The sequence below is a fragment of the Leptonychotes weddellii genome, chromosome 8 (assembly GCF_054177405.1).
Source record: "Leptonychotes weddellii isolate Sample4059 chromosome 8, ASM5417740v2, whole genome shotgun sequence".
NCBI lineage: Eukaryota > Metazoa > Chordata > Mammalia > Carnivora > Phocidae > Leptonychotes > Leptonychotes weddellii.
In genome coordinates this window covers 12640063-12667554 of record NC_138376.1, presented here as the reverse complement: position 1 = coordinate 12667554, position 27492 = coordinate 12640063, and the positions used below count along the sequence as shown (strand labels likewise).

General features: G+C 43.7%; 1 protein-coding gene across 6 annotated transcripts in view; it reads left to right on the top strand.

Moving 5' to 3' along the window:
• The first annotated feature begins 8324 nt into the window (after window positions 1-8324).
• HIVEP1 (HIVEP zinc finger 1) overlaps window positions 8325-27492 on the top strand; it is a 141385-nt gene continuing 122217 nt past the window's right edge. The window contains exons 1-2 of one of the 6 annotated variants that reach the window (XM_081827662.1): window positions 8325-8471; window positions 15453-15595. In XM_081827662.1, the coding sequence (XP_081683788.1) occupies window positions 15556-15595 (40 nt within the window). In that variant the 5' untranslated portion in view covers window positions 8325-8471; window positions 15453-15555. Of the gene's footprint in view, window positions 8472-11397; window positions 11718-11911; window positions 12229-12292; window positions 12474-12872; window positions 14607-15452; window positions 15596-27492 lie in introns of those variants that run through there. The other 5 variants (XM_081827663.1, XM_031027243.2, XM_031027245.2 and 2 more) reach the window with 5 other exon arrangements.

Here is a 27492-nt window from a genome sequence, read left to right as displayed (position 1 = left end):
ACATAAGAATAAAAAAAAAAAGGTTTCTCTTGCAAAAAAAAAAAAAAAAAGAATAAGCCATTCACTCCAAATTCAGAAGCAAAGAAGAAAAAGAAAATCTAGCAGCAGAATGGGGAATAGTTACAAGTACGGGAATAAATGTTTGCTTAAAAGGATCCAGTTACAAAGTAAGTGAAGACAGAAAGGAGGTGTAATGAAGATTTATGGGAGAATAATATAAAGGAGACATTGCACATAGTTAAAGGATAAAGAGGAAAAGCTAGTTTGATAGTTTTATGGAAGTAGATACATTCAAATTACTTAATAAGCACTCTGCTCTTCTGTAAATCATCCCTAGAAAAGAGGTTATGATTATCACCCCATTGTACAGATGAGGATACTGTAAAATGCTCCTTAGTATTTTAGCACATTAATCTTAGCTTGCTAACTAGCAATGTGATAATTTGGCTGTGATAAGAAACATTAATGTTTCTTTTTTTTTTTCTCCCTAGGATCTTTAGTTTAACCCAAAAGAATGATTCCTTTGACTTATCCACCACACAACTGGTCAGTATTGCATCATGACATCCCAACACTGCCATATATTTTAGATTACCAGAAAAATCAAGCACATTTCCTCAAGGAAATCTTCGTAGCAAGAAATCCATACTATTAAATCACTTGCTAATATTTCTGCAGCATCCTAGAATTTTTTATTTAAGTACTGCCCAAATTTATTCTGGCTTTCTTTGAATTTGTGAGAATGGACACAAAATATTTTCTTGTGATTTATTGCAAAATAACAGCTTGGCCTTTTGGGAATATGAATCATAGACCACTGTCATAAAGTAACTTATGTTTGAAAACTTTTTGGAATAATAATTGGTTTGGGACCATGCTTTTTATTTCTAAATAAGAAAATAAAAGATTTCTCAATAAGAAATGTCATTAGAGATTAGAGTGAAAAAAAAATTGTGTGGATTTGTTTTAATGGTATCAAAACGGATATAAGATCATCAGTTGCTCAGAACCTATGTTTAAAAGAAATGGTTATTGAGACAGTCAAAAAATACTTTTGAAGCATATCCAGAAGCTAAACACATTCCTTCCCCCAATCAAACTTTAGGGTCCAAGAAACTATGCTTTTAGAATAAGACAAATACGAGAAGAGCTACTGTGAGGAAAACGTCTGATTTACCTTTCTGGAAATCATTTTATTTTGTTCCAGAGGGGTGGACTGTGGAACTTTCTGAGAGAACATGGTTACGAAACTGTTGTGCGATTAGAGCTCAGGAGGGAGGGACTGTTTTGACTCTCTTGTTACTATGTGAGCGCTGGAATTTTGCAACCAGAAGGCTCCACAACAGTTGGGAACGACAGTTGTATGAGTAGCAAGCAGAAGACAAATGTGTGTGTCCTGTTACTCCTGTTCTGAGCACTATATACCACGACTGTGCCAAGACAAGATTTCCTGCTTGCATCAATATTTTTTATAATTATCAAACCTCCTGTGCGTAATCCATTAATAGCAAAAAAAAAATCTTACACATAATATCTACGCCGTCTTTAGGTTAGACAGCCATCTGGTTAGCTGATATTCACTATGCGCGCACACACACACATATATAGCCTTATTTAGATGCCTTATTATAATCCTTGTTACATATCCAATTATCTACTATAAACCAAGCTCTATCTCCTCTTGCAGAAATTAAAATAGCTGAAATTTAAAAAGCACTCAAAACATGTTAAAGTTTACTATGAGCTGTTACTGTCCTCTTATTAGTGGCTTTCTCTTATCTTTCATTCGCTTGCTTATGTCTTACTTGTGTATTAATATTAGTTTCATTTTCCTTAGCCTCTATACATTTCGCTCTGTCTATTGCTCTTTCTCCAATTTACCCCAATTTGGACTTTGGCTCTAGATTCCTGGGTTCCTTTATATTGATACCCATAAACATTTTGGCATAATAGGAACCACCACGAAAACAAGATCTCAATAAACTCAAAATCATAAATTAAACCACTAGCTTTTGCAAACAGAAAATTAAATGAAACAGTGTAGAATAGTACAGCACTGAGTTTAGGGAAGGAAAAACTGATGGGTTGTAGGGTTGTTTACCAGAAGCAATTTAATTGCACAATTTCATTCAATGAGCAGGCATCCAGAGGGAACTTCTTAGAGCCCAACAAGGTATTTAAAAAGCCAGAAGCTGGTGAGTTTGGGACCTGGTCAGGTCTGGGGTAACAGAGACATCAGTGTGGGACGCAAACATTTGGAGTCAAACTGTATTTGCAAAAGGAGGGCACTTGTAAGCTGGGGGGTGGAGTTGAGGGGTTGGCAGTTAATTTACAGAAAGGAAAGGCTACGGATAACCAGTGATTTAGAAGGGAAACGTGAAATGCATTGAATGCTCTGTTGAATCCTGTCCTGGAAGCTGGTTTATACACCTCGTATCCCCCTCTGCTGATGCTGGAATTTCATAATTATAGATATGATCTCTATTAAAATGAAAAAATGCTAGCGATGACATATATTATAAATAATATACATATATAAATATGATATATATTTAAACTTGAATTACAAAATACATGTAGGAAAATATAAAGTATATTTTTGTGGTAAGCCCCACCTGCTTACCCGGATCCTACACTGCAGCAGATGAGTGAGCAAAGGAAAGACTCAGTGGGAGGCAGGGTGGTCTGGAGGTTCAGGATGTGATCTTTGCTGCAGATGGTGAGAGTCCTTGTGAGGCCATGCGTGGTTGTACCTTGGACATGTTATTTAACCTCTCGAAGTCCGAGTTCCTTTGTAACATGTGGATAACAATAGTACCTGTATAGCAGGTTATTGGGTTTTTTTTTTTTTAAGATTTTATTTATTTATTTTTGCGAGAGAGCCAGCACGAGTGGGGGTAGGGGCAGAGAGAGAAGCAAACTCCCTGCTGAGCAGGGAGCCCCCCGCCCCATGCCAGGCTGGATCCCAGGACCCTGGGATCATGACCTGAGCTGAAGGCAGATGCTTAACTGACTGAGCCACCCAGGCGCCCTCAGGTTATTGTTATTTTAAATAAACTTTACTTTGGAATATTTTAGATTTACAGAACACAGGCAAAGATTGTACAGAGAGCTTCCATATACCCTCACCCATTTCCTCCCATTGTTAACATTTTACATGATCTGTTTGTCTAAAATGCGAGTACATTTACTCTTAATTCTAGACCTTCTTTGGAGGCCACCAAGTTTTTCCACTGATATCCTCTTACTATCCCAGGATTCTATCCTGGGCACCATGTTACATCTAGTTATCACATCTCCCCCATCTCCAGAGACTTATTTCAAGATTTGAAAGGTAATAAAAGCACACTTGGCAGAGTGTGGGAAATGCGATAAAGAACTGGTCAACATTTATGTGTGTTGCAGTTATAACTAGGTGACGGGCACCAAGTGCTTCAGAAATACCAACTTATGGGGCACCTGGGGGGCTCAGTTTAGTGTCCAACTCTTGATATTGGCTCAGGTCATGATCTCATGGGTCATGAGACTGAGCCCCCTGCTGGCTGGGCTCTGTACTCAGTGGGGAGTCTGCTTGAAGAATCTCTCTCCCTCTGCCCCTCCCCTCTCTCTCTCTCTCTCTCAAATAAATAAATAAATCTAAAAAAAAAAGAAATACCAACTCATTGTCCTCATAATAATTTTATGACGACACCAATTACATCCACTTTACAGTTGAGTAAACTGAGGCACAGGAAGGTTAAATAAATTGCCCAAGATCATGCTTCTGGCAGAGCCAGGATGCAGTCTAGGCTTCTAATCACCAGGTTATCTTTCCCTGTGAATGTTTAATACATGTTGTTATTAGTAGCAGATTCTGAAACTGGTGGATTCTCTCCAGGGCTGTAAGGGTATTACTAAAAAATTCTTTCCCAACCCCTATTTCTCACTAAGAATATGCCTGATTTAACCCTATTGAATTCCACAGTTATAGCAACCCAGAAAGAAAAGGTATGGAACGTGGATTGAATTAGCCAGGAACACTCAGTGAATAGCTTTTCCTATAGATCACATTTTTTTTAACCCTTGCTCGGCCATATTTTTCTTAATTTTAGAGACACACACACCTACCTTTCTCTCTTTCTCTCTCTCCCTCCTTCCCTTCCTTCCTTTCAACATAAAAATGCACAAGCCATGAAACCTCAATCAAAACTATACCAAAGGAGAGACATTTTTTAAAAATATGGGCATGAAGATTAAGAGCAAGCAAAGGCAGTGGAGTGGCTGGTGGGTGAGCATCAGGGAAGGATGCGCAAGGAGAAGGACTAGGGTGCAGAATGAAGGAAGGGTTGACTGGGGGTCTCCAGTCAAGCTCTGCCAGGAGCCAGCTTGACCATGTTGTACAGACACATGGCCCCTTTATATTTCCATTCCCTGGTCTACAAAAATAAGCCGATCCCTTTTAACTGTATTATAGGACATCGAGTCCAGAAATACAAACATTCCAAGTTGTTTGAATGAAAATGCAAAAGTAGGAAAACAGTAAAGTTGGCATGGAAATCTTGGTAACCAAACTGAAAGATGAGCTGGACTCAGTCTACGACAAAGCTATTAGTTTGGGGCCATCTTGAGAGTGGGTCCTGCCACCAATAAAGCAAGATCTGAAAGTAACTCATCGGATTGCATTCGGGTGGAAAGGAGTTACAGTTTTCTCGCTCATTTGTTCAACAAACATTTATTGCAACACTGTTCCAGGTGCTGGGGACTCAGTGGGGAACAAATCAAGCCCCCTTCACCCATGGCCCTTATATTCTAGTCGAGGATTGAGAGATAACAGACAAGGAAATCAGCAAGATAATTCCAGAATGCCAGATGTTGTAAAGGAAATGAACAGAGTGATGAGATGGAGAGTATGGGGTAGGGAAAGGGGCATCCACAGTTTAGATAGGCTAAGACAGAGAACGCTTAATTTATATAAGTTCAGCCTGTGAACACTATGGGGAAGATGAGACTCTTAAATCCATTGGCAATCAATAAAATGGCTTTATTTACAAGGCAGTAAATGTGTATACCAAAACAGCTTTAAACTGACTAGAAATGTTAAAAAGTAGAGTACACAACTATGTTTTAAGAGTTATTTAGGAGTCATTCTTCCTGGAAGGAGGAGATGAGCATGAAGGCCTTTGGCCCTCTGAGGCCGTGATCAAATCAAGCACACCCCAGTCGGTCTCCCCTTGGATAGAGGAGGCTGCAGTCTACTTCAGAGCTTTTCCAATTCCCCGTTTTCCCAGGCAGCAGCATTAGTAAAATAGTGAGTTATAATAGTAGCTAACATTCACTGAGCCCTTTGTTATTTCCAGACTTTACATCTAGTATTTCACTCAACCCTATGAGGAAGGTACTAGAACTTAAAGAGATGAGCACAACCTTTCCCACAGTGTCCTCTCTGACTGGAATGCAGGGTTTGAACCCAAAGCCCATGTTACTTATTTCATCTTCAAGCACCTGACAAGACGGTTTCCTAGGTCTGTACGAATTCACTCTGCATTTCCATGTAAGTCTGCTGTGGACTGAACCGTGCCTCTCCGAACACTCTGGATTCATACGTTAAAGCCCTACCCTCAGTGTGACTGTATTTGGAAATGGGGTCTTTGGGAGGTAATTAAGTTAAATGAAGTCATAAGGGTAGGGCCCTGATCCCATAGGATTAGGGTCCTTCTGAGATACTAGAACGTTCACTGTCTCTCTCGATGCGCACATTCGGAAGAAATGTCACGTGAGGACACGGGGCAGAGGCGGCTGGCCAGCTACAAGCCAGGAAGGGAGCTCTCACCAGACACCAAATCAGGTGACCCTTGATGTCGGACTTTCAGCTTCTAGATCTGTGAGGAAATAGATTTCTAAGGTTTGAGTGGCCCAATCTACAGCAATCTGTATAGCTGTCCCAGCCGACTGATACAATGTCTTAGATTATTGCACTTGCTAGTATCCACATTGTTAGATCATGGATAAAGTTGGACTATTTTGCTCATAGATAAGAAATTGAATGCCAGTGCCTTTTTCCAGTGTTCCCCAGTATTCCACTCGTGGACACTGTTTATGAAGAATAGTTTTAGGAACTGCAAGTCTCACTCCCAACAGCCACTTCTAGTCTTCCTCCACCCCTTTAGCAGAGTACACCAAATAATACTCAGTACACTCTTCTACTAGCTGGCATTGACCTAGGTGCTTTTAAATGACGTTAGAGACCAGGTATCTTGTAATAGCGTATCCTGTAAGGTTAATAGTATTGGCATAAATGTGAATGAAATCATCCTTAAAAGTAGACTTGGTTAAAATTAGTAATTTTCTCTTCTCCCCTTCAACCATCATACCATCCGGACTTCTCCATTTTCATCACACAATCTACTAGCTTCTCAAAACTTGAAAATATGGACTTTTTTTTCCCATTTCTTTTTCTTCTTTCTCCACAGATGTAGATCATGATAGAGCTATTGTAATGTTTTTCACAAAATATAATCTTCAAGCTTTAAGCATCTCAATATTCTCTGGGCTCCAAGCATGTATCTACCACGTACTAGCTCTGTGGCTGTAGGTAGATTATTTGGCAATTCTAAGGCTCTTTTTCTTCATCTGTAGTATGGGTTTATAGTGAGGATTAAATGAGTTTACACAGGAAAGACTGACAAGTCATAAATTCTCAAAAACTGTCAATTACTAGCACCACCTTTCTGGCCACTATTACTCTGGCTGCTGATACAAGTACTATTATTACCGTTGTTGCTGATACAAGTCTACTATAGCAATTTCTGTCCATACAAATACTACTTTATTACTTCTGCTGGTAAAAATACTACAGTGACAGATCCTAAATCCATCAATGACCATAATTTTTCTTAAAAAGATCAGTCTCAGTCCAGATGTCTCCAAAGAACTATCAACTGTAGTAACATGTCCAAATTCCTTCCTAACGATGCCAGAGAAGGCTTTTCCCGGGTTGTCTGTTGTCTCCCCATTCTGTCTTCATAGCTCATTACTAGGACAGCCCAGGTATATGTCTCTCATCTGCATAGTTATTAATAGCTTCCCTTTCCCTCTCAAGTGTCCTGGTTTGGATGCTACATTTACAGGGCCACCCTACTTGTTTCACATTTGCAGTGACTTTCAGCTCTAGCCGGCAACACCATCACACACAGTTCACTTACTCACCTTCAAGCTATTCCCCTTGCCTGGAATGTGGTTCTCAGACCATTGCCAAATCATGAACTTTCTCTCCTTCAAAATCCTACTGAGAACTCACCTTCAGGATGGAACTTTCTCTGATAATCCTGCCCTCCACCCAATCCAGAAAGCTCTCAGCAAGCATGTAAATAACTCTGTAGAACTTTAATTGGCTCTGTTTATAAGCTTCTTCTTGTATCTTTTTTTTCCCTCTAGGTATTTTTTTCAACGTGTTTATCCTGTCTCTATTAATTTGTAAATTCCCAGAGGGCAAGGCTTGAACACAGGTTGGTGTTGGCATAAAGTGGATGAACAGTTAGGGCTGAATGGCAGACAACAAACCTTCTTGATTACTAATCTGTTAAAAAAAAAAAAGAGAGAGAGAGAAAAACCAAAACCATCCTTTGTTAATGCTTTGTGATGGCCTGAGACTGCTAATCTAATGTGAAAATATATCCAGTTTCTGCTAGTGTCCAGTTAACTAAGATAAAGTCAATAGTTACAACCTATCCATAATGTGAGGGGGGAGGGCGCGGACATATTCTGATCCATAAGAATGGGCATGAACGACATGTTATTATGGAGATTCTTCAGAAGTGTATCCTTGTCGCTTCAAGGCTGCCGGTCCATCTCAGAAGGGAAATAGTATTTACTTTCAAAACAGATCTAAAAAGCAAACAAAGCCTCAGAAAACATACAATACCACCTTGTTCTAAGTTTGCGCTGAGAGGGGAGGGGAAATGAATCTAATTTAGAAGGCCTTTGTGCGTGTGTGTATGTGTGTGTGTGTGTGTGTGCGCGTGTGCGTGTCTAACAGATAATACCACATGGTCCAGCTCTCCAGGATCGCGGGATTGGTGGATTGTTCATTTCAGTCCAGGTAACAAAGGATAGCCCGGGGCAAATGGTCCTTTCTCACTGCGGGGGGGGGGGGAGGGGGTGTGGGGGGAAGAAGTGGAAATCCTTTACCGTGACCACCTGCTTCCCTCTCTTCAAACCAGCACATAAAGTGCCAAATATCTGCATATCATTCGCGGCACAGAGCCCACGGTGTAAACCAACGTAGGCGGTGCACTAGATAACATCAAAGCCCCAGGCAGGGGCCAGAAAGGGGGGGGGGGCAAAAGCAGCCGAGGGAATGAAGCGCCTCCCCCTAGCATTTCCTCTCACGCCCACTTTCAACCTAGGAGGCTTTTGGTTTCTGCTTTTGTTGTTTTTAAAATTAAAAGTTAAACCCAGGAAGCTTTGGATCAGACTTTTGCGTTGCAGTTCGGGTAAGTTTTCTCTCGGTTCTTTTGTCTGGCGTCTGGCTCGGCAGTAGCCTGGGCGTGGGGGCAGAGTTGGCAAAGCGAGCGGGGGCAGGTTTTGTCGCCGGGTCGCCCCGAGGAGGAGGGGATTCGGCCGGTGGACGGGAAAGCCCGGCGCGCGCGGAGGGCGGAGGGCGGAGGGCGGAGGGGAGGGACGGGCGGCGGCGTGACCCGGCGGCCGGCGGGGAGGAACCTCCGGGATCTCCGCGTGGCGGCGGCACTGCGGGGCCGCGCGCAGGGCGGAGGGCCGGGGCCGCGGGGCCGCGCCAGGGGGGAGCCCGAGCCGGGCCGGGCGGCCGCGTGGGAACCGGGCTGGGGACACGCGGACGGCGGTGGTGGCGCGGAGCCCGAGGATCGCGGCGGGACGGTGGGGTCCCGCGACGAAATCCCAGGGTAGACTTGTGTCCTCCCAAAACTGCTCAGCAAGGAAAATGTGTGCAGAGCCCTGCCATGACACTGCCCTCGCTTGAACCGCACTCCCGGAGGGGGAGCTCCAAAGCGTTCACACAGCCAGCAGGAATGCAGCTAGAGAGAACTAGGGCCCTGGGAACCCCTTTCTTCGACTTTTTTTTTTCCCCCCTCCTGAGTATGATCACCTCCCCCATTGTTAACAGAATTTTTGACAGTTCAAACTGTTGTTCCCCATTCACATTTATCTTCTGGTTAAAAAAAAAAAATTCTTTCCCCCCACATTCCGATACCATTTGAGAAACTGTATTTAATTTACCATAAAGCAAGTGGAAACTAGCTACTTTACCGGTTAGCTGGATTTCCCTTCGTTCTGATAAGTAGGAAGTTAGAACTGCAGGCAGAATTAGGAAAAGAAATTGCATTTAGAAAATTCGAAACTAGGAAATAGGAAACTGTTCCGTATTGCATATATTTCAAAGGAAAGTTTAATATTGATTTACCACTCAAGAAAGTTAAGTTGTGAGTCGTCTATTTAAGAAAAAAGCTCTTTAACAAGCTAAAATGGCAAAATTAGCTATTATAACTCCAAATTGCATGCTTAATCTGTTAGAAAGCGCACAATGCCAAATCCCATATAAACATTGTGTTCACAGTGTGTATTTGTTATGTTCACCAACCATTGGGTTAAAGATATATTCATTCAGTTAGCATTTTGATTTAGCTAGTGACACCAAGGAGAATTAATCATTATCAAGCTACCTTAATCTTTATCCTCTGACAGATTAGATATACATGAACATTTAAATGAGTGTTTATCTTTTATTCAAATGCCCAGTTGGGAAGTTACATTACATACTTTTTGTGATTGCAATCCATTAGATATCATTTACTTTTACAAAAGACAGATGATTACATCACATTGAAAATTTAAAGATTGCATTATTTCATTGACAGGTTGGAAGTATAGTATGCTAAACAACATCATTTCAAATTTAGACAGTTGTTGGGTGATCTTTGCTCTTACGACCAAATTTAGTTTTTAAGAGGTATATTCCCCCCTTTACGTGACTTTACTTTTGGTTACAAGCTCGCCTTTTTAGAGTATTCTATTTTTAATCATTCCCATTTTGGTGCATTAAGCTTTTCTTAGCTCAAATGAGCTAGAGGTAGGATTTCCTCAGGGGAATTTTCGGGGTCAACCCTAGCAGGAAAAGCCTAGATGTCTTTATGGAAGCCCCAGGGAACAAAACAATTCAAGTTTGCACAGATGGCCCGCGTAGTGGGTGTACGGTCGTTTAGCATTTTTATTCCTTAAAAGGGGAAAGCAGTTTGGTTTAATCTAAGAAATTCTTCTACATCACATTTTTTGTTTTGCTTTATTCCTCCCAAGTTCAACGTGGCTCCTTAAACCAGTCACTTTTGCCTGCTTCTTTAGGTGTACATGTGGAATTTCTGAGTCCCCTGTTTCTAATATTCTTTAGTAGTTCTAACCCCGAAAACCTTCCTTACCCTGGTCCAGCCCTTCCTGACTGACTTCCATAGATTACCACTTCTTGCTTCCTCTACTGCTTTCTAGCAGCAAGGGTCAAACTCTGGTTTATGATAATTACTCCCTCTTCCCCCTTTCTCTTCTCCTCGGCGTCCCGGGAGCCAGGTTCGCTGCCCAGCCCCGCACCTCCCTTTCCGACCGCAAAGACCCCTCCTCTCCCTGCCCAAAGCTATCAGGCGGACAGGCAAGGGTTAACTGCGCTGGCAGCCCCGGCTCTGGGAACCACCAGCGGGCTTTGGAGCGGCCTCTGGAATAACCTTGGCTTTCCTCAGTCTTTTAATAGAACATCCGCCACCAAGAAGTAGTTTCAGTTCAGGGTTAATAATATGTCCCCTTCCACCCTCCAAACCAACACCCCGCCCCCCTCCCCGTTTCTTTTTAAGTTGTTTTTCAAAGTTAATGAGTTTCAAGTTTCACAATTACTTTCCCCTTCCCTCAACGCGTTGCTGAGGAAACCCCCTTGGGGTCCCCCCCGCCCTCCCGTCTCCTTTCCCCTCCCCCATTCGGCCCGGGCGGGGGGCGGGACTGGGAGACCCCATGACGTCACCGGCCCGGCCCACATCCTGCTGTAGAAAGTAAAGAGACGGTAAAGAGAAACTACCGCCCCGCCCGTCCCCGCCCCTCTTCCCGGACCAACCGCCCCCAACTGCGCGACCCGGCCAGGCCTTCCCCGGGCCGCGTGACCGGCTGGGCCCGCCCCTCCGCCCCCGCCGGGCGCCAGTCCCCGAGCCGGCGCGACCCCGGGCTCCCGCCCCTCGCGTCCCTAACCCCGCCCCTCCCCCCTCGGGCCGCGCCACCGCCTCCTCCCGCCCCCCCTCCCGTCCCTGCGGCGGCCGGGCGGGGCGGAGCCGCGGGGCGGGCAGCATGGGAGGGGGGGTGGGGGGAGGCGGGGTCCGGGGCCCGCCCCGCCGGGGAGACCCGGGGCTCCGGGCTCCACGGGAGCCCCGACCGGGGTACCCATCCCGTCCCCACCCTGCGCCGGGCTGCCGGCCGTGCCTGTCCACTTGGGCCTCCGAGCCGGCGGTGGTGAACCCCCCCTCCCCCGCCGAGCCCCCGCTGGGGGACGCCCCCTCCCCCGCCCGCGCGGCGCAGCTCGCGGCCTCCCCGCCTCCCGCCCCCGGGGATCCCCTGCCGCCCCGCCCACCCGCGGGAAAGCCTCGGACCTTCGCCCTCCCTCCCCCACGCCGCCCGGCCCGCGCTCCTCCCGTCGCCCCTAAAGACGCTAAACGTGCCCTACTCTGCCCCGGGGAGAGGTAAAGCCCGCGCCCGCCCTCCGCTCCCCGGGCCCCACGGCCCCGGGGGCCGCTCGCCCCGCCTCGCCGCCCGGCCCCCCACCGCCCCCTCTCCGGCGGCCGCGGTCATGCCGCGGCCCGGGGCGCCGGCGAGCGCGGCCGCCTCCCCCGCCCGGCGCCTGCGGCCCCCGCCCGCGCGCCCCGCGCTTCCCCCCCGCCCCCCGGCCGGCTCCCCTGTTTAATATTTCAGCGCTGGGTGGTGTGAGTGCCAGTCGCCGGCCTCTAGTGTGGCTGCTGTTGGGGCGGCGGCGGCGGCGGGGAGGGGGACGGAGCCCGGGGGCCTGGAGCAGCAGCGGGAGGAGGCTATGTTTGTGTTTGGGGTTGTCAAGTGAAGGAGGGATCCCGGGCGCCGCCGCCGCCGCCGCCACCGCGCGGGGGTCGCGGAGATTCCGAGCTGCGGCCGCCGCCATCAGCAGCGCAGCTCCTGGGCCGGCTGCAGCGGCAGCGGCTCCGCCGGGCGTCCTGGCAGCAGGTTCGGCGCGGGCTCGGCGGCGGGGGCGCTGCAGCTGGGAGGGCGGCGGAGGGGGGGGTACCCAGGAGGGGGGCAGGACCAGTTCCCCCTCCGCGGGCGGGGGGCATGCGGGCGCGCGTGTGTGTGCGTGTGTGTGCAACCGCCGACCTTGCAGAGGGGATGGCTGCGTGCGGGAGACACTTGCCACTTCTAGGCGCCCTCGCCGCGCGCGAGCGGCCCGAGCTGCGGTCCTGCGAGGCGAGCAGGTACGGAGGGACCCAGCCTCCTCACTCGCGTTCCAGCCGCAGACGCATTTTGCAAGAGGGTGGGGGGTGAGGGAGACCAGGCCTCGGCTTCCCAACCTCCCGGCTTTGTGGCTTTCTTTTCCTTTCGTTCTTTGCTCTAAGTGCCTGTTTACTCGCAGCCACCTGGGTAGTTTCTTTCCGGGGTGGGAGTACGCGCCTGCAGCAGTTGGGAAGTGGGCGGTGGGTTTGGGCGCGGGTCGGCTCAGGCTCGCCTCGGGGTCGGGCTGGGTAAGGAGTTGCAGCTGGAGAGGGGAGGGGGCGGTGGCGGAGCCGGCGGCGAGGAGGAGTCTCAGGGCTGCCGCGCTCGCCTCATCCCGTCCTCCTCCTCCTCCTCCTCTTGCTCTCCGCATCCACTCCGGGCTCCTTCCTGAGCTGGCACTTCCATTCCCCCCTCCTCCTGGCATGCGAAGCGCTTTGTTCAGTGCAGCGTTGCAGAGGGGTTTTCCCAGGCTCCGCCCTCCACATTCATTCATGTTTTTTCTCCTTGCAACTGTCTTTACGCTTTTTGATCGTGTCATGTTTTTGCTCCATGTAGTATTTATTTCTTTCCTGCAAAGGAACGGTTTATTACTCGTCCTAGTCGCTCTGGTGCCGCTGTCTTTGCATGTACTCATTTCCCCTCACAAGGATTTAAACATGGGATGGACAGCTAAGGACAGTGGGTAGGCAGGGAGCGGGGTAGCAGAGAGCTGTTACTGATTGGGAATTTGCGTATTTTATATTTATGCTCCTGATACGGGATCACGTGATTATATTACATTCAGAGTTCACGCTTCAAAAAGTTCCAAATATCGTGACCATTTAAAAGCTTTAAGTTTAACAAGGAATGTAGTTAAGCAGTCATACAATTTATTTGGCCCTAATGTCTGAATTCTCTATTGAATCAAGCTTCGTGAATCGGATGGTGGATGTTTTTAATGCAGGGAGTTAGGAACCATATCTTATAAATCATTTAGTGCTGTGCTAAAGTATATGGTATTTGGGCATCATTTCTTATTCTTCTCTATGCAGTTAAAAAAATTGCAAATAATTTTGTGCAGTGCCCACACATAGCCTTATCAGGGGTAAAATAACTGAAGTTAATTGTAGCCTTCTTCTGTTTCTTTTCTGCTGTAATGAAATAAATTTTTTTTTTAAAAGATTTTATTTATTCAGTTGAGACACAGAGATAGCATGAGCAGGGGGAGAGGCAGAGGCAGAGGGAGAAGCAGGCTCCCAGCTCAGCCAGGAGCCTGATGCGGGACTTGATCCCAGGATCCTGGGATCATGACCTGAGCTGAAGGCAGACGCTTAACCATCTGAGCCACCCACGCGCCCCTTGAAATCATAAATTTCTAAAACCTTATACAGGGATATTAGATCTAGCCTTTCCCATATAGGCTTTCTTAAGGAGAATTAATATTTGAGTGTTTTTGTGGGCCAGGCAGTGGGCATCTACGTTGTTTAGTTTACACCTTACAACAACCCTGTGAGGTGGATACTATTTCCTAGTTTTACAGTTGGGAAATCTGATCTTCGGAGAGGTTAAGTACCTTGAACAAGGCCACACAGTAAGGGATAGAGCCTGGCTTTGAACCTAGTCCGGTTTGACACCAAAATATATAGTCATGACTTGTGCTCTGTGCTCTACAGCCTCTTGAATAAAACCATAGAATACCTGTTATCTCTGCTGAGGAAGTAAGCACTGAGAATAACTGAATCATGTGGTGCCACATTGTTTAGTTGCTGACCTTGGGCAGGTTAGTCAACCTGTCCCCATCTCATCATCTTATCTGTAAAAGTAGATAAATGATAGCTATCTTATCAGTTAATATTAAGATTGGATTAGGTAATGTGTAGAAAGTTACATAAGCACCCTGCAGGGGCTCAGTAAGTAAGTATTCTCTCGTTTCTTCTACAGTACTGGATATTACAAGTTTTAAACAAAGCATTGCTATCCCATTGTTCTGTCTTTGCTTTGTGATGAAACGAATTTCATGCTTAACATCATCAGCTTTATTCCAGGAAATTAAAACTAAAGTTTTAGCTCTAGGGTCCATGAGGATCTTGTGGAAGAGGAGACAGAGGTGGCTGATTTGGGAAGAGGATGATCAGGTTTTGAGTTACTATTGTTTTGGCATATTGCATTTCCAATCACTGTTTTTAGAATGTGTAAGTCAGGACAGACCAGGTCATGCTGCAGTAACAAATAACTCCCAAACCTCAGCCACTTAAAACAACAAAGGTCTGTTTCTTATTTATGCCACGTGATCATGGTAGGTTAGCAAGAGCTCAGCTCTGTGTTGCAGCACTCACTTGTCTGGAACAATGCCTGTCCCATGGCAGAGGGAACAGAGAGGGCCAGAGGATTTTGCTTTGATAACAAAAGGTACAGCCTGGAAACAGTGCAAGTCTCCTCCACTCACAGGTCATTAGCCAGAACTGGTCCACATTGTAACTAAACACAGCGAGGCGTAAAGTATAGTCCTGGCACAAGCCTAGAAGAAAATACTAGAATAATTGGGGAGCAGCTCCAATAGCAACCACATATATTAACTGAATTAATTCAGTAAAATAAGATGAATGAGACATAATCCTTGTTCCCAAAGAGCTTATGAACCAGTGGCCGTATTACATACAGCATAACGCTTTTATGGCCTCATGCTATACTTTAATTGTACCTTGGGATGTCACTTTTAAAACAGTGGAGTGAATCTTTTTCACTCTTCTTCGATGAAAGTACAGTGATTTTCTTTTTCAGTTTTCTTAACGAGAAAGCCCAGAGAGTAGCAAAATGAGATGTCCTACGGTTAATTAAAAGTTAGTAAGTAAGCTTTTGCAGGTGTCTCTGGCTTGGTTATCTTTTGTTGGGTTTCGATGAGTGCTGAACTAAGCCATGACTTTTGAAGTGTCTTTTTCCTTTGAAGGTAGTAAAGTGTAATTTTTTTTTTTCTTTTTCAGCGCATGGATTAATTGATGGATGTTGAGTTTATGGAGCTCCCTTTTTGTGACCTGCTCTCCCCACAGTTTCTAAGAAGAAAAAGGGGCCCCTGAATCAGAGAAGATGCCTCGAACTAAACAGATTCATCCCAGAAATCTAAGAGGTAGGGTTCTTCATGAAACAGAAGTAAGGTTTATAGTAAATCTTACAATAAAGTATTTCTTGGGTGACAGGAATGGCAGCTTGCTGGATGTTGACCCTGGTCCACGGTGAGCGCCCGGAGGGCTCCGTTTCTCTCATTCACTTCCAGTTTTCCTGCACAATTCCCGTCTCTCAGGAAATGTTTCATAAGTATTTGTTGAATGAATTAATCGAATTTGACAAAATTACAATGCGCTCCCAACCACTAGCATGGGTATGAAAGTGAGAGATTTACTTTCTCTTAATGGAGACTGCATTTGCCTGGAAGAATCTGAAATGAATAGTTGGATATTCTTTGCCAACATGATTTTGTTCTAACCCCTCCCCCATACCACTTTTGAGATTTATTTCTATACAACTCTGTACATTAGATTATCAAGAAGTGAAGAGAGTTGTAGTTGACATTAACTCAGACCATTATTTGCAGAACTCAGAGGCAACATGACCTATTTTCCATGAGGAAGCAATCAGTCAAAATTACACATGCTCTGTACATTTCATGCAAAGGTGAAAAATGCATGTTGCTCCTTCACTGTGAAGAGAAATTTTAATTTTAGGAAAGTAAGCATATTTTAGTTAATTGTTTCAAGAGATGTATGTTGTTCTAATGTGTTATATCAACTGGGGAGAACAATTATCTTTTATATTCAAGTTTAGTAGATAAGGGTGTAGCAGTGCTAAGCAAAGAACAGTTACAGCAAATATAAACCCCCAACGGAGTGAAGTATCTTAAAGACATATTTACTATTACAGAAAAAAATTCTCAGGCACATGCAAGGCAAAAAATAACTTAAAGATCAAACAGATTCATTGGGAGATGTTTCTTTGTGAAATAAAGTTGGCCACTGTGGGGTGATCATTGGAAACGTCAATTTTGTGGTCTCCTCGAATCTGGAACAGTGTGTGTTTCCTGTCTAAAAAGTACTGGAACTCTGCTGGCATACGTGGCTGCCTCGGACCAAGTTCAGACTGATGATTATGAGAGCACTGGTGTTCAATGAGGTGAGGATTTAGATGGAGAACATTGAGTCTTGTGTGTCCAAGTCTGATTTTTCAGAGTCCTGTGGAAAATGTTGCGAATTGACCACGTATTTGCCTGTCTTTCTCACTAGAACCTGAGCTCCCCAAAGTAGGTCCTTTTTCTCATTTACTATTAGAGGAAAGCCTTCACACTCCTGGGTGTCAGCTGAGGTGGGCATTTGGAGTCCTGGGCCCGGCTTTTATAATTCATCTGTCTAAAGAGGGTGCAAAAGGCAGCCTGGGGCTTGCGGGTGCCTTAGCCTAGTACAGGTCCTGGCAGCTAATAGGAGTCTAGATATTTGTTGAAATGAATACAGGATTGATCTTAATGTATTATTTATGAGGTTGTAAATAGTAAACGTTTTTCATATTTAAAATATATACAGGCATACCTTGGAGTTATTGTGAGTTCTGTTCCCGAACACTGCCATAAAGCGAATATCGCAATAGAGCGAGTCAAATGAATTTTTTGGTTTCCCGGTTAATATAAAAGTTATGTTTACACTGCTGTGGTCTCTGAAGTGTGCAATAACATTGTTTTTTAAAATGTATGTACTTGAATTAAAAAATACTTTCTGCTAAAAAGTGCTAGTCATCTGGGCTTTCAGCGAGTTGTAATCACTGATCACAGATCATCGTAGCAAATGTAACAATAATGAAAAAGCTTGAAAGATTGCGAGAATTACCAAAATGTGACACAGACGCACGAAGTGAGCAAATGCTGTTGGACCTGCTAATCCCAGGGTTGCCACAAACCTCCTTTAATTTGTAAAAGACAGCATCTGCAGAACGCAACAAAACAGAGCACAATAAAACACGGGGTGCTTGTACTTTCTAACATTCTAGATCACACCGCCATCCAGAGAAATGCAGCTGTTAGGCCAAAGACTATTTTCCTGTCTGTACCAAATGTACAACCCACCAGGTCGTTGAACTGTTCCTGTTGCACCGTTCTAGGAGGTAGGGATAAAATGATCCTCAGACCTGGACCCTGAAAGAGTGTGGAGTTGAGGATGGGAGACGGGTACATGTGCACTGTGCTCATGTCATGAGGGAGGAGCAGAGGTATGGAGTTTCCGCAGAGGTGGGGCGTCATACTCTGTCCTGATTGTGGGGCCGGGGCGGGGAGGGGCAGTTTGGCAGGGGCAGCATGGGAAGGGAAGAGAAGCAAAGGTATCATCTGAAGTGGGTTTTTGGGGCTGAGAAATTATCCACGAAGCTGATAAGACAGGGCGAGTGCATTTCATCCTGGGGTAGGAGCTTATGAAGTGACTTGGGGAATCCAAGCCAGTCTAAGTCCTTCTCCATTACTGGAGCATACAAAGTTCCGTTCAGGGGACAAGAGGGGAGGGAGAGGGTAGGAGACTGGGGCCGGAGAATTAGAAATCTCATCCTGAGGGTCCACCAAATCTGACCCTAAATTTCATACGCAGAGCTAAAACTTTGAATAGGAAAGCTGGCTTATTTTCCAAAATTAAGGTGTTTTTTAAGTTTTCTAAGAGAATTTGAAATGAGTTCGGCTCTGGCCCATCACTGAGAGTTTCAAAGTCGCTTCACTAAGGCAGTAATGACTCAGGCACCGAAGAGCAGATCAGAGTAGATTAGCACAAGACAACCTACCAAAGCCACGTTGGTGGGACCTGCAGACTGGCTAGGTCCAGGGGTGCAGGGATGGACTGGAGGCTTGGGCAGCCCTTGATGGGAGAAGCGTATCTGAGCCAGGGAGCTTGCTCAGCAGAGAGGGATGAGGGCGAGGCTGTTCCTGTAAACAGAGGCACACAGGCAAGGAATTGCTAAGGTGTAACACTTTTAGAATTTCCTCTTCTCTCCTAAAATATATTTGAGGACTATATCCCTGGGCACAGGTTGGGGGTTAAAGTAAGCAGATATGTCCTGAATTGCAATTCCTCTGTTATTCCTGAAGAAATTTATTTTAATGGTTAAAAAAAAAAAAAATAAGCAAGTAAACATTAGCTACTAAAATGAATTATTTAGCATTGATTTTGTGTCTCCCTGTGACCACTGAAATATCATGTTTGTTTTGCCTCAGCTGTCACCCACTGCTCTGACTTGCAGAAGACCTACCGCGTAAGTTAGCTATGAAATGGGGAGAGAGGAAATCAGAAGACCAGAAAGCCAGGCACAGCCCACCTTGCTCTGTTGAGCACGTTGCTCACCCTGCTTTAAGTGCATTGCTTCTTTTCCGGGCTTCCTTGGAAAATAGTCTGTGAAGTATTTGTCTTGTGTTTGGTAATTAAGTCAGTAATAAAAGATTTATACTTAAACTCAATTATATGCTCATTATGCTTTCATGGCAGTTTTAACTCTTAAAATACAATCTTTCTTGAATTTATTCTGTTCTTCAGGTGGTATTGGTGTAGTCCTAAGGCTATGCCAAGTCGTAGGGTAATCCTATTCTAATTTTCTGGAATATAAATTTTATTTGGGGGAAAATATGTATACACACGTGTGTGTGTGTGTGTATTCATATATTAAAATATTATAGAAGTCATATGAATATACAAAATTTGTATGGATTTAAATGAGGCACGTGCATGCAATGCTCCTGTAGAAGGTAGAATTTACACTTCTCTGCTGTTAGAGGTTCTTTAGTGGAAAAGCATGAGAAGTGATATGTTAAGGGCAAGATATGAATCTGGGGCAAAACTGAGACAGAGTTAGAACTGATGGGGAATCTGTACAGATTGTAGGAGTGGGGTTTGTTGAATTCTAGTGTCTTGACCCTTGGTCCTATAAACCAGATAGAACGTTTGTCTTTGGCGCCTGTCTGCACAAAGCAGATGGGTAGAGTTTAACACTGACATATCCTTTTTTTTTTTTAAGATTTTATGTATTTATTTTAGAGAGAGAGAGTGGGGGGAGGAGCAGAAGGCGAGGGGCAAGCAGACTCCACGCTGAGCGCAGAGCCCGACACGGGGCTCGATCCCAGGACCCTGAGATCATGATCTGAACCAAAATCAAGAGTCGGATGCTTAACCGACTGAGCCTCCCAGGGGCTCTCCCTATCCTTTGTGAGGGTGAATGAGAATTTCTGAAGAGCATGAGGGAAACACTTGGTGTTCAGAAGCAAGGCTTTGTATGTTGCCGTAGGTTCCCTGGAGAGGGGCTCTTGGCCACTATGTGGCAGACTCCGGGGCTGGAGCTCCCACGTGTGGTCCCGATGAATGTCCCAGCAGGGCAGTGGCCCCGTCGCCAGCAATCATTCCGTTCTGATCAACCATCTCCCCCACCTTCCCTGGCCTTTGCTTGGAATCAGGTAACCCGGATGGAGGAAACAGGGACTTGCTGGGGTTCCATGTCAGTCCTCTGAAGAGAAAAGGCTGTTTTTCTGCTATGCCAGTCATTATTGTGAATGTGTTTTCAAAACTTTGGGGGAAGAAAGAAAATTTTTTAGTTGAGTTTGGGCTTAGGGTTTCAAAGATTGATATACTTTAAGGTTGGAAGTCAGCGTAGAGAATACCAAGTGTTAACCTTTTGCAAAAAGGTGAAGTTTTTTAACCTCTAGCAAAACGTATTTGGGGAATTTCGGTGTGGCTGTTTTTCATTTTTATTGGTTGAGTGCGTTTGGCTCTGAACACACTGCTTTATTATAATGTGAGAAGTAAAGGGTGAGGTCCACACATGGGATCTGTGGATGCCCATCACCTTGTAAGATGAAGTTCAAAGTCCTGAGTTTGGCTCGGACACAGTTTGGCCTTCTCGTTCTCCTGTGTGTCTGGTGAATAATCTGCCATTTCAGGAACTCAGCATGCAGATCCAGTATTTCTGTGCTTGCTTTTCTTTCTGGAAAGTATTCCTTTCCCCTTCCCATTTGTACTCTGTTTTCTTGTTCTGCATGGGAGATGTCGCTACCAAAGAAGATTTCTCTTCACCTTTGAGCTTTTCCCCCGTCTCCTACCTTCTCCCCTGCCACCGTGCCCCCCAGCATACATTTTCATTGCTTGTATCTCCAGGTTCCTTACCGTACCTCTGATACTGCATCATAATTATCCTGCAGATCTATCATCTTAGCTGGGTATAACTTCTATGTCAAAAGAGCATGTTTTAGTCACCCATCCGTGTTCAACAAATACATATTTGCGTTAGCTTATTAGCAAACTAGAGGGTTAAAGATGATTTGTACTCTCGAAATTTGCTTACACTTCCCAACCTTGATTAGCAAATGCTTCTTGTGATACTTGGTAGCCTCTGATTAAAAAACCTGCTGTAATATAAAATTTTAATCGCCTAAACCAAGTCGTTATGTATTAACTTTTGTTTTACATTAGTTTTTGCCCTAGGAGTCCTCAAGTTTATCTTTTTGGTACATTTAATTATCATAATGGTAAGGAGTCTGGCCTCAGGTTATCACTGGCTAGCTGTGTGGCCTTGAGCAAGCCGGGAGTGTTGGTTTCCTCCTCTGCAAAGTAGAGATAACGTGTGAAGATTAGGTAATATGGCAACATTTAGCATGATGCCTGACACCAGGTAAACGCTCAGTACAGAGTTGTCACTTTCTCTAAAAAACTGGTTTGTGCCAAACTCTTGGGTTGCGCGTGCTTTGCAAACAGAGGCCACCCGGAAGCGCGGTGTGATGCTGCTTCATTGTGCTCAGCATGAGTTACCGATGGGTCTTGTGGTCCTGGCGATCCAGGGCTTGGGATGTGGAAGAGAGCCATCGCTGCAGAAAAGAACTTGGGAAGGACAGTTCTCACCCAGAGTGCTGCCTCCTCAGTTTGTCCGTCTGTACAGATTCAAACCTTACCTCGTGTTTTGAATCTAGTTCTCAGGAAAGTGATTGTGAAGTCTTCTGTTTTATTGTGACGGAACTGCTTTTAGAAGCGTTCGACCTTCACGATCCTGTAGGATGGAAGTGACGCGCCGTAGTCCACACTTGTGTTTAGGTTCTAAGACGGGACCCCTCTCTGTCCCCCGTGCCCCTGTCTCATGTGGGACCTTGGAAACCCGGTGGGTTTTCAGGAGTAATCTGATGAATGTGAATATTTTCATTTGCTATCAGTGCATAGACCCACTCCAGTGACTTGTTTTATCAATCACCTGTCGTGAAGAAAATCTCTGTTTTCTCGTTCTGTGGGGATGGTCTTGTTGAGCTTATGAGTAGGATAAGTTTAGTTTTGAAGATTTTTACTTACTTTATTTTTATTTATTTTCGAAGATTTTATTTATTAGAGAGACTGTGCAAGAGAAAGAAGGAGCGCAGGGGAGCGGGAAGAGGCAGAGGGAGAGGGAGAAGCAAGCTCCCCGCTGAACTGGGAGCCCGATGCGGGGCTCGATCCCAGGACCCCGGGATCGTGACCTGAGCCGGAGGCAGATGCTTAACCTTAAGCCACCCATACGCCCCTAATTTTGATGATTTTTAGATGGAATTCCAGCAGTTCATGCACATTGTTTTTCATCTTTGAATGTCAAGTCAGCAGTTCTATGTTGACAGCCTTAAGATTTGAGAAGTCAGAAATCTTGTAGGGTAAACAACCCAGGGCTTATTTAAAAAAAAAAAAATGCTGTAGGTGACTGCAGCTAGGAAGGGCATAAGTAAATAACTTAAGGTTGAGTTTTTGATGGTAAAGTTAAGAAAGATACTGAAGTTATTAGCAGCCATCACGTAAGTAGCTGTTAGTTTGTCTGACTAAGGTAAAAATAGGAGACTAGACTTCATAAAGCCAGCCTCCCATTTGTTTTCAGATCATGATTTTTCAGCTCATATTGAGAGCTTATTTGATGCTTTTGGAATGCTTATTTACATTAACCAGATGCTTTTTTTCTGTTTAAAAGCAGATATAAAATGTAATAATATGATTAATCGGAGTAATGATTTTATTTTAGAAAATCTTGGCACAAAATTATACCTCTGATGAGGTATAATTTTATCTTATCATAGAATAGGAAAATACATAATGTGTATAAAAGCTCCTATTATATACATACATTTTTAAGCTCCACATTTAGGATGCCACGTAATTTGAACACGTCTGGGACAAAGTTGGTTCTTGTGTTCTCTGAAAGAATATTTTACAAATAAATGCCTTATTTTTTCATTCCAATATTCATTATTTTAAGACATTTTAACAGTACTCTTTTGCATGTTAATAATGTGCCAAATTTACAAATGGTGCTCAGGTATTCCTATAAAGCACTTGGTACTTATAATGATGTTAACCACTATTCACTGCAGGGCAAAAACTTGCAACCAAATAGTGTCCTTTCTTCTCAATACTCAAGTCATTCTTCAGAAGGAAGTTCTTCTTGACTATTAGGCTTTTATTTTGGGGCTTTTATTTGGGGTAGCACCGCATTAACTTTGAATTTTTAAAATAAATTTAAGTAATCTTTATACCCACTGTGGGGCTCGAACTTAGAATCCTGAGATCAAGAGTTGCACGCTCTACTGACTGAACCAGCCAGGCGCGACTTTTTTTTTTTAAAGATTTTATTTGAGAGAGAGAACGAGAACAAGGCAGGGAGGGTCAGAAAGAGAGGGACAAGTAGGCTCCTCAATGAGCAGGGAGCCTGATGCAGGGCTCCATTCCAGGACCCTAGGATCGATCCCCCGACTCTGGGATCATGACCTAAGCTGAAGGCAGATGCTTAACCAGCTGATCCACCTAGGTTCCCCCAGGCACGACTTTTTAAAATGAATTTAAAATGTAAGGTTCTTAGAAATTTTCTATGATGAATTTTGTTCTAGAAAATATTCTAAGGCTGTGCTGCCATGCTAAAGTACTTAAAAAAAAAAAGCAGTGATCATAAACTAGTTGGCTGCTAAGTAATTAACTAGAATAGCAGTCCTTTAAGTGTGAAGTGGAACCAGTCAAAAGTTATTCCTGCTTAATTGATGCCAAGCTGGATTTTTATGGTACTTGGGTATTTATGTGCATATGGTATTACTGTGTGCCTATATGGTTAGAGTATGAATTTACTCAAACCTACTTATTGCTCTGCATTTGGTAGTATGGTTATATGTGCTTATTTTCCAACTCTTAATAAGATTCGCCAGCGAAGAAAAGGACCAGATCAGCATGTAATTGCTTAATATTGCAGTATTCAAATAGAAATTAAGCATTCAGTTGGGGCCATGTTTGATGTTTAAAAATAAGTAAAACTGAGCTGAGCTGATACATAGCACAGGGACCCAGAAGGTGGTTGAACAGTGCCAGAAATGTGTCTGGGAGTTCTCTCTTGCTGGCTTCTTATACGCCTCTCCCAGAGAATCCTTACAAATTCTACAGGGGGAAGGACAGCCCGGGGAAGTCATTCAGTTCATCTTCCTCATTTTACAGATGACAAAGTTGGCCAGAGAAGTTTAAGTGAATTGACTTTGAGCAGCTTATTTGTATCTTATTGGAGATATTTGTGGAGGGGTCTTTAGAATTTTCTTTTTTAAATCATACTACTTCCCATAGTTATGTTTCGTTGTGGCCTGGCGGCAAGAGGGACATTGTGTTTTATCATTTCTGTGGTAAAAAGAGCTAACCTGTCCACAGGTCTGTGTGCTAGGCTCTATTCAACATGCTTTTAATATCTTTGTTCATGTAATCCTTACAACTGAGTGAGAGAGGTGCTATTATTGCTCCCGTTATGTAGACGCGGAGGTGAGACCCAGAGAAGTTGCTGGTCGCCCAGGGTCCCACAGCCAGGGGTCGCCAGTGCCTTTGCTCTTGACCATCATGCTTATACTTGCTCATGTTGATAGCAGAGTCTTCCTGATTAGTACGAGCTTGCAAATGCCCTCCATCCCAGTTACAAGATAAAGCTTGTCCAGTGCTGCACACAGAGCAGAGGTCACTCAGAAGATCAGAATTTGAAGGACTTTTCTTTTCCCCCTCTAAGTCTTTAATTGTTGAGATTCATTTCAGAGCTGTGGATATGTATACTACTCAAAGCTAGATTTGCTGTTACAAACAGAGGAATTTCCAAGCTCTTCAAGAGGGAGAGAAGAGGTGTTCCATCAAAGATGTTTGCTTGCTTGCTTACTTAGTAATATGTAGTTGAAAGTAGAGGTATCTTGCTTAAAATGGAAAATGGTTTTATAATTGTTTTTTCATTTTGAAAATTTATCTTTTGAAGTGCAGTTGACATACAATGTCATATTAGTTTCAGGTGTTCAACGTAGTGATTTGACGGTTCTAGACATAGCCCAGTGCTCACCTTGGTAAGTGTAGTCACCATCTGTCACCATACAACGTTATTACAATATTATTGCCAGTATTTCCTATGCTGTACTTTTCATCTCTGTGACTTATTTCTTTTATAACTGGAAGTTTGTACCTCTTAATCCTTCTCATCGGTTTTTCCCATCCCCGCATGCACCCCCCCTCTGGCAACCACCAGTTTGTTCTCTGTGTTTATGGATCTGTTTCTGCTTTTTGATTGTTGGTTTTGTTTTTTAGATTCTACATATAAGTGAAATCATACGGTATTTGTCTTTCTCTACCTAATTTCGCTTAGCACAATACACTCTAGGTCCATCCATGTTGTTACAAATGGCAAGATTTCATTCTTTTTTTATGGCTAGTAATATGTTGCATATGTATACCATATCTTTATTCTTCTATGAGTGGACACTTGGGTTGCATTAATATCTTGGCTATTGTAAATAATCCTGCAATAAACACAGGGGTTCGTGTATCTTTTCAAATTAGTGTTTGGGTAAATATCCAGCAGTAGAATTACTGGATCGTATAGTATTTCTATTTTTAAGAAGAATGGTAGTAGTTAAATGGGAGTCTCAGACTAACAGTTGAAATTTTAGACAGAAATCCTTAAAAACTATTTCTCGGAAAACTAATGTGAAAACATTAAAATTTAAGTAAGATATAGGGGAAAACATTTTGTAATTTTTCCTCATAAGTAGGTACAGAAGAATATAGAAAAAGTATGCTATTTTAGATATATTTGGACTCTTCTAGAATATAGATGTAGTTGAAGGGCAAATGAAAGAATGAAAGGGAGACTGTTAGTCTTCCATTTAATTTCACAAACAGTGAAGATGCTAGTATGCTATGCTTAGAAATAAAACCTCACACCTAGCCTTCTAAGGGCTTTTCATATAAATGTCTCCAAACATATGAAAAACATCTAAAGGCAATATAAAGCAACACATTTAAGATTAATATGGAACATTGCAGTATGGAACGCTCAAAGGGAAAATGAAGTAAAAACAGACTGGTTGAGATAAATCAATCAGAAAATAACTTCTTGGAGGAGTTAACTTTTTTCCAAATGAAAACCTGGATGAAGCAGAGTTTTGAGATGAGCTTTTAAAGAAAGGAAGGATAGATTGGTAGAGAAAATAAGTTGTTTTGAGATTGTGCTGGAAGATAGAATGGGGAGAAAATCATACAGGAATGGTTCTTGGTCTAGTTTGCTTGATTGGAGTGAATTTCTCAATGGACTTGAAGCTTTAAGGAAGAAAAGTAAAGGAAACTTGTAGGTTTGACACGTGTAGTTTATATTTACAGTAATTATAAAATCACCAAGTTGAGTTCTTCTATAGTAAGTTGAGTGTTTATAAAAGATATGTCAAAGGCTACAGACTATCTTACAATATTTTGCAATTTAAAGATTTATTTATTTGAGAGAGAGCATGAGGTGCACGAGTGGGAGGGGCAGTGGGAGAGGGACAGAGAATCTGAAGCAGACTCCGCACCAAGCGTGGAGCCCAAGTCGGGGCTGGATCTCATGACCCTGCGATCACCACCTGAGCCAAAACCAAGAGTCAGACGCTTAACCGACTGCACCATCCAGGTGCTTTGAAATTTAAAAACAACTTCCCCACACAGAGGATTTTTAGAGCAGTGAAACTACTCTTTATGACACTATAATGGTGGATCCGGGTCATTACACATTTGTCCAAATCTATAGAATATACAACCCCAAGAGTGAACCGTAAACTGTGGACTCTGAGTGATGATGTGTCCATGTAGGCTCGTCAATTATAACCAGTCTGTCACTCTTGTGGGAGTTGTTGGTAGTAAGAGAGGCTGTGCATGTGTGGAGGAAAGGGGTATATGAGAAATCTCTGTACAGTCCTCCCAATTTTGTTATGAACCTAAAACTTTTAAAAAATAAAGTGTATTCTAAAACAACACCTCCACCTAGGGTCAGTATGATTTGTTGATATCCAGGAAAAGGATGATAGGTTAAAAGAATGAGGCAGTCTCTGTGTTTCTGTCTCTATTTCAGAAAACCATCTTCATGAATATGAACAAACCAGCAAAAGAATAATATATGCCCTTGAGCAAATAACTTGAATTTAGTTTCTTTCTTGAGAACAAGGCATGGGAGTGGGCAGGTGTTGGGGGTGGGGTGATGTTGATCTGTAAATTTCTTTTTAGCTTTAAATAGTGGTTATTCTAAGTCAGGGGTCTGCAAACCACAATCTTATGGTCAAATCCAGTCTTCCACCTGTTTTTGTAAATACGGTTTTATGGCACTCGGCCACACCCATGCATTTTACATATGTCTGTTCCTGCTTTCCTGCTATAGCGGAAGTTGCAAATGGCTCAGAAAGCCTAGAATATTTGCTGTCTAACCTTTTACACAGTTTGCTGATCCCTGTCTGAAATCAGGGGGAACTGGATTATTTATGTTTGGGAATGAGTAAGAATGTTCCATCTATCTTTAGAGGAATGTAGGAATGAATAATAGGGGAACTTAGAGGGGCTGCTTTAGTGTGTTAGGGTCTGCTGCCTGCCAGGCATGATAAGGGAATTCACATTCGTTTGGTTCTAAGGTGAAGGGAGAGCCTTAGAAGTTGAGTTGGTCCTGACAGAAAGATTTAATTGTTCTTGATGTTCCGATGCCAGGATCATGGGTCTC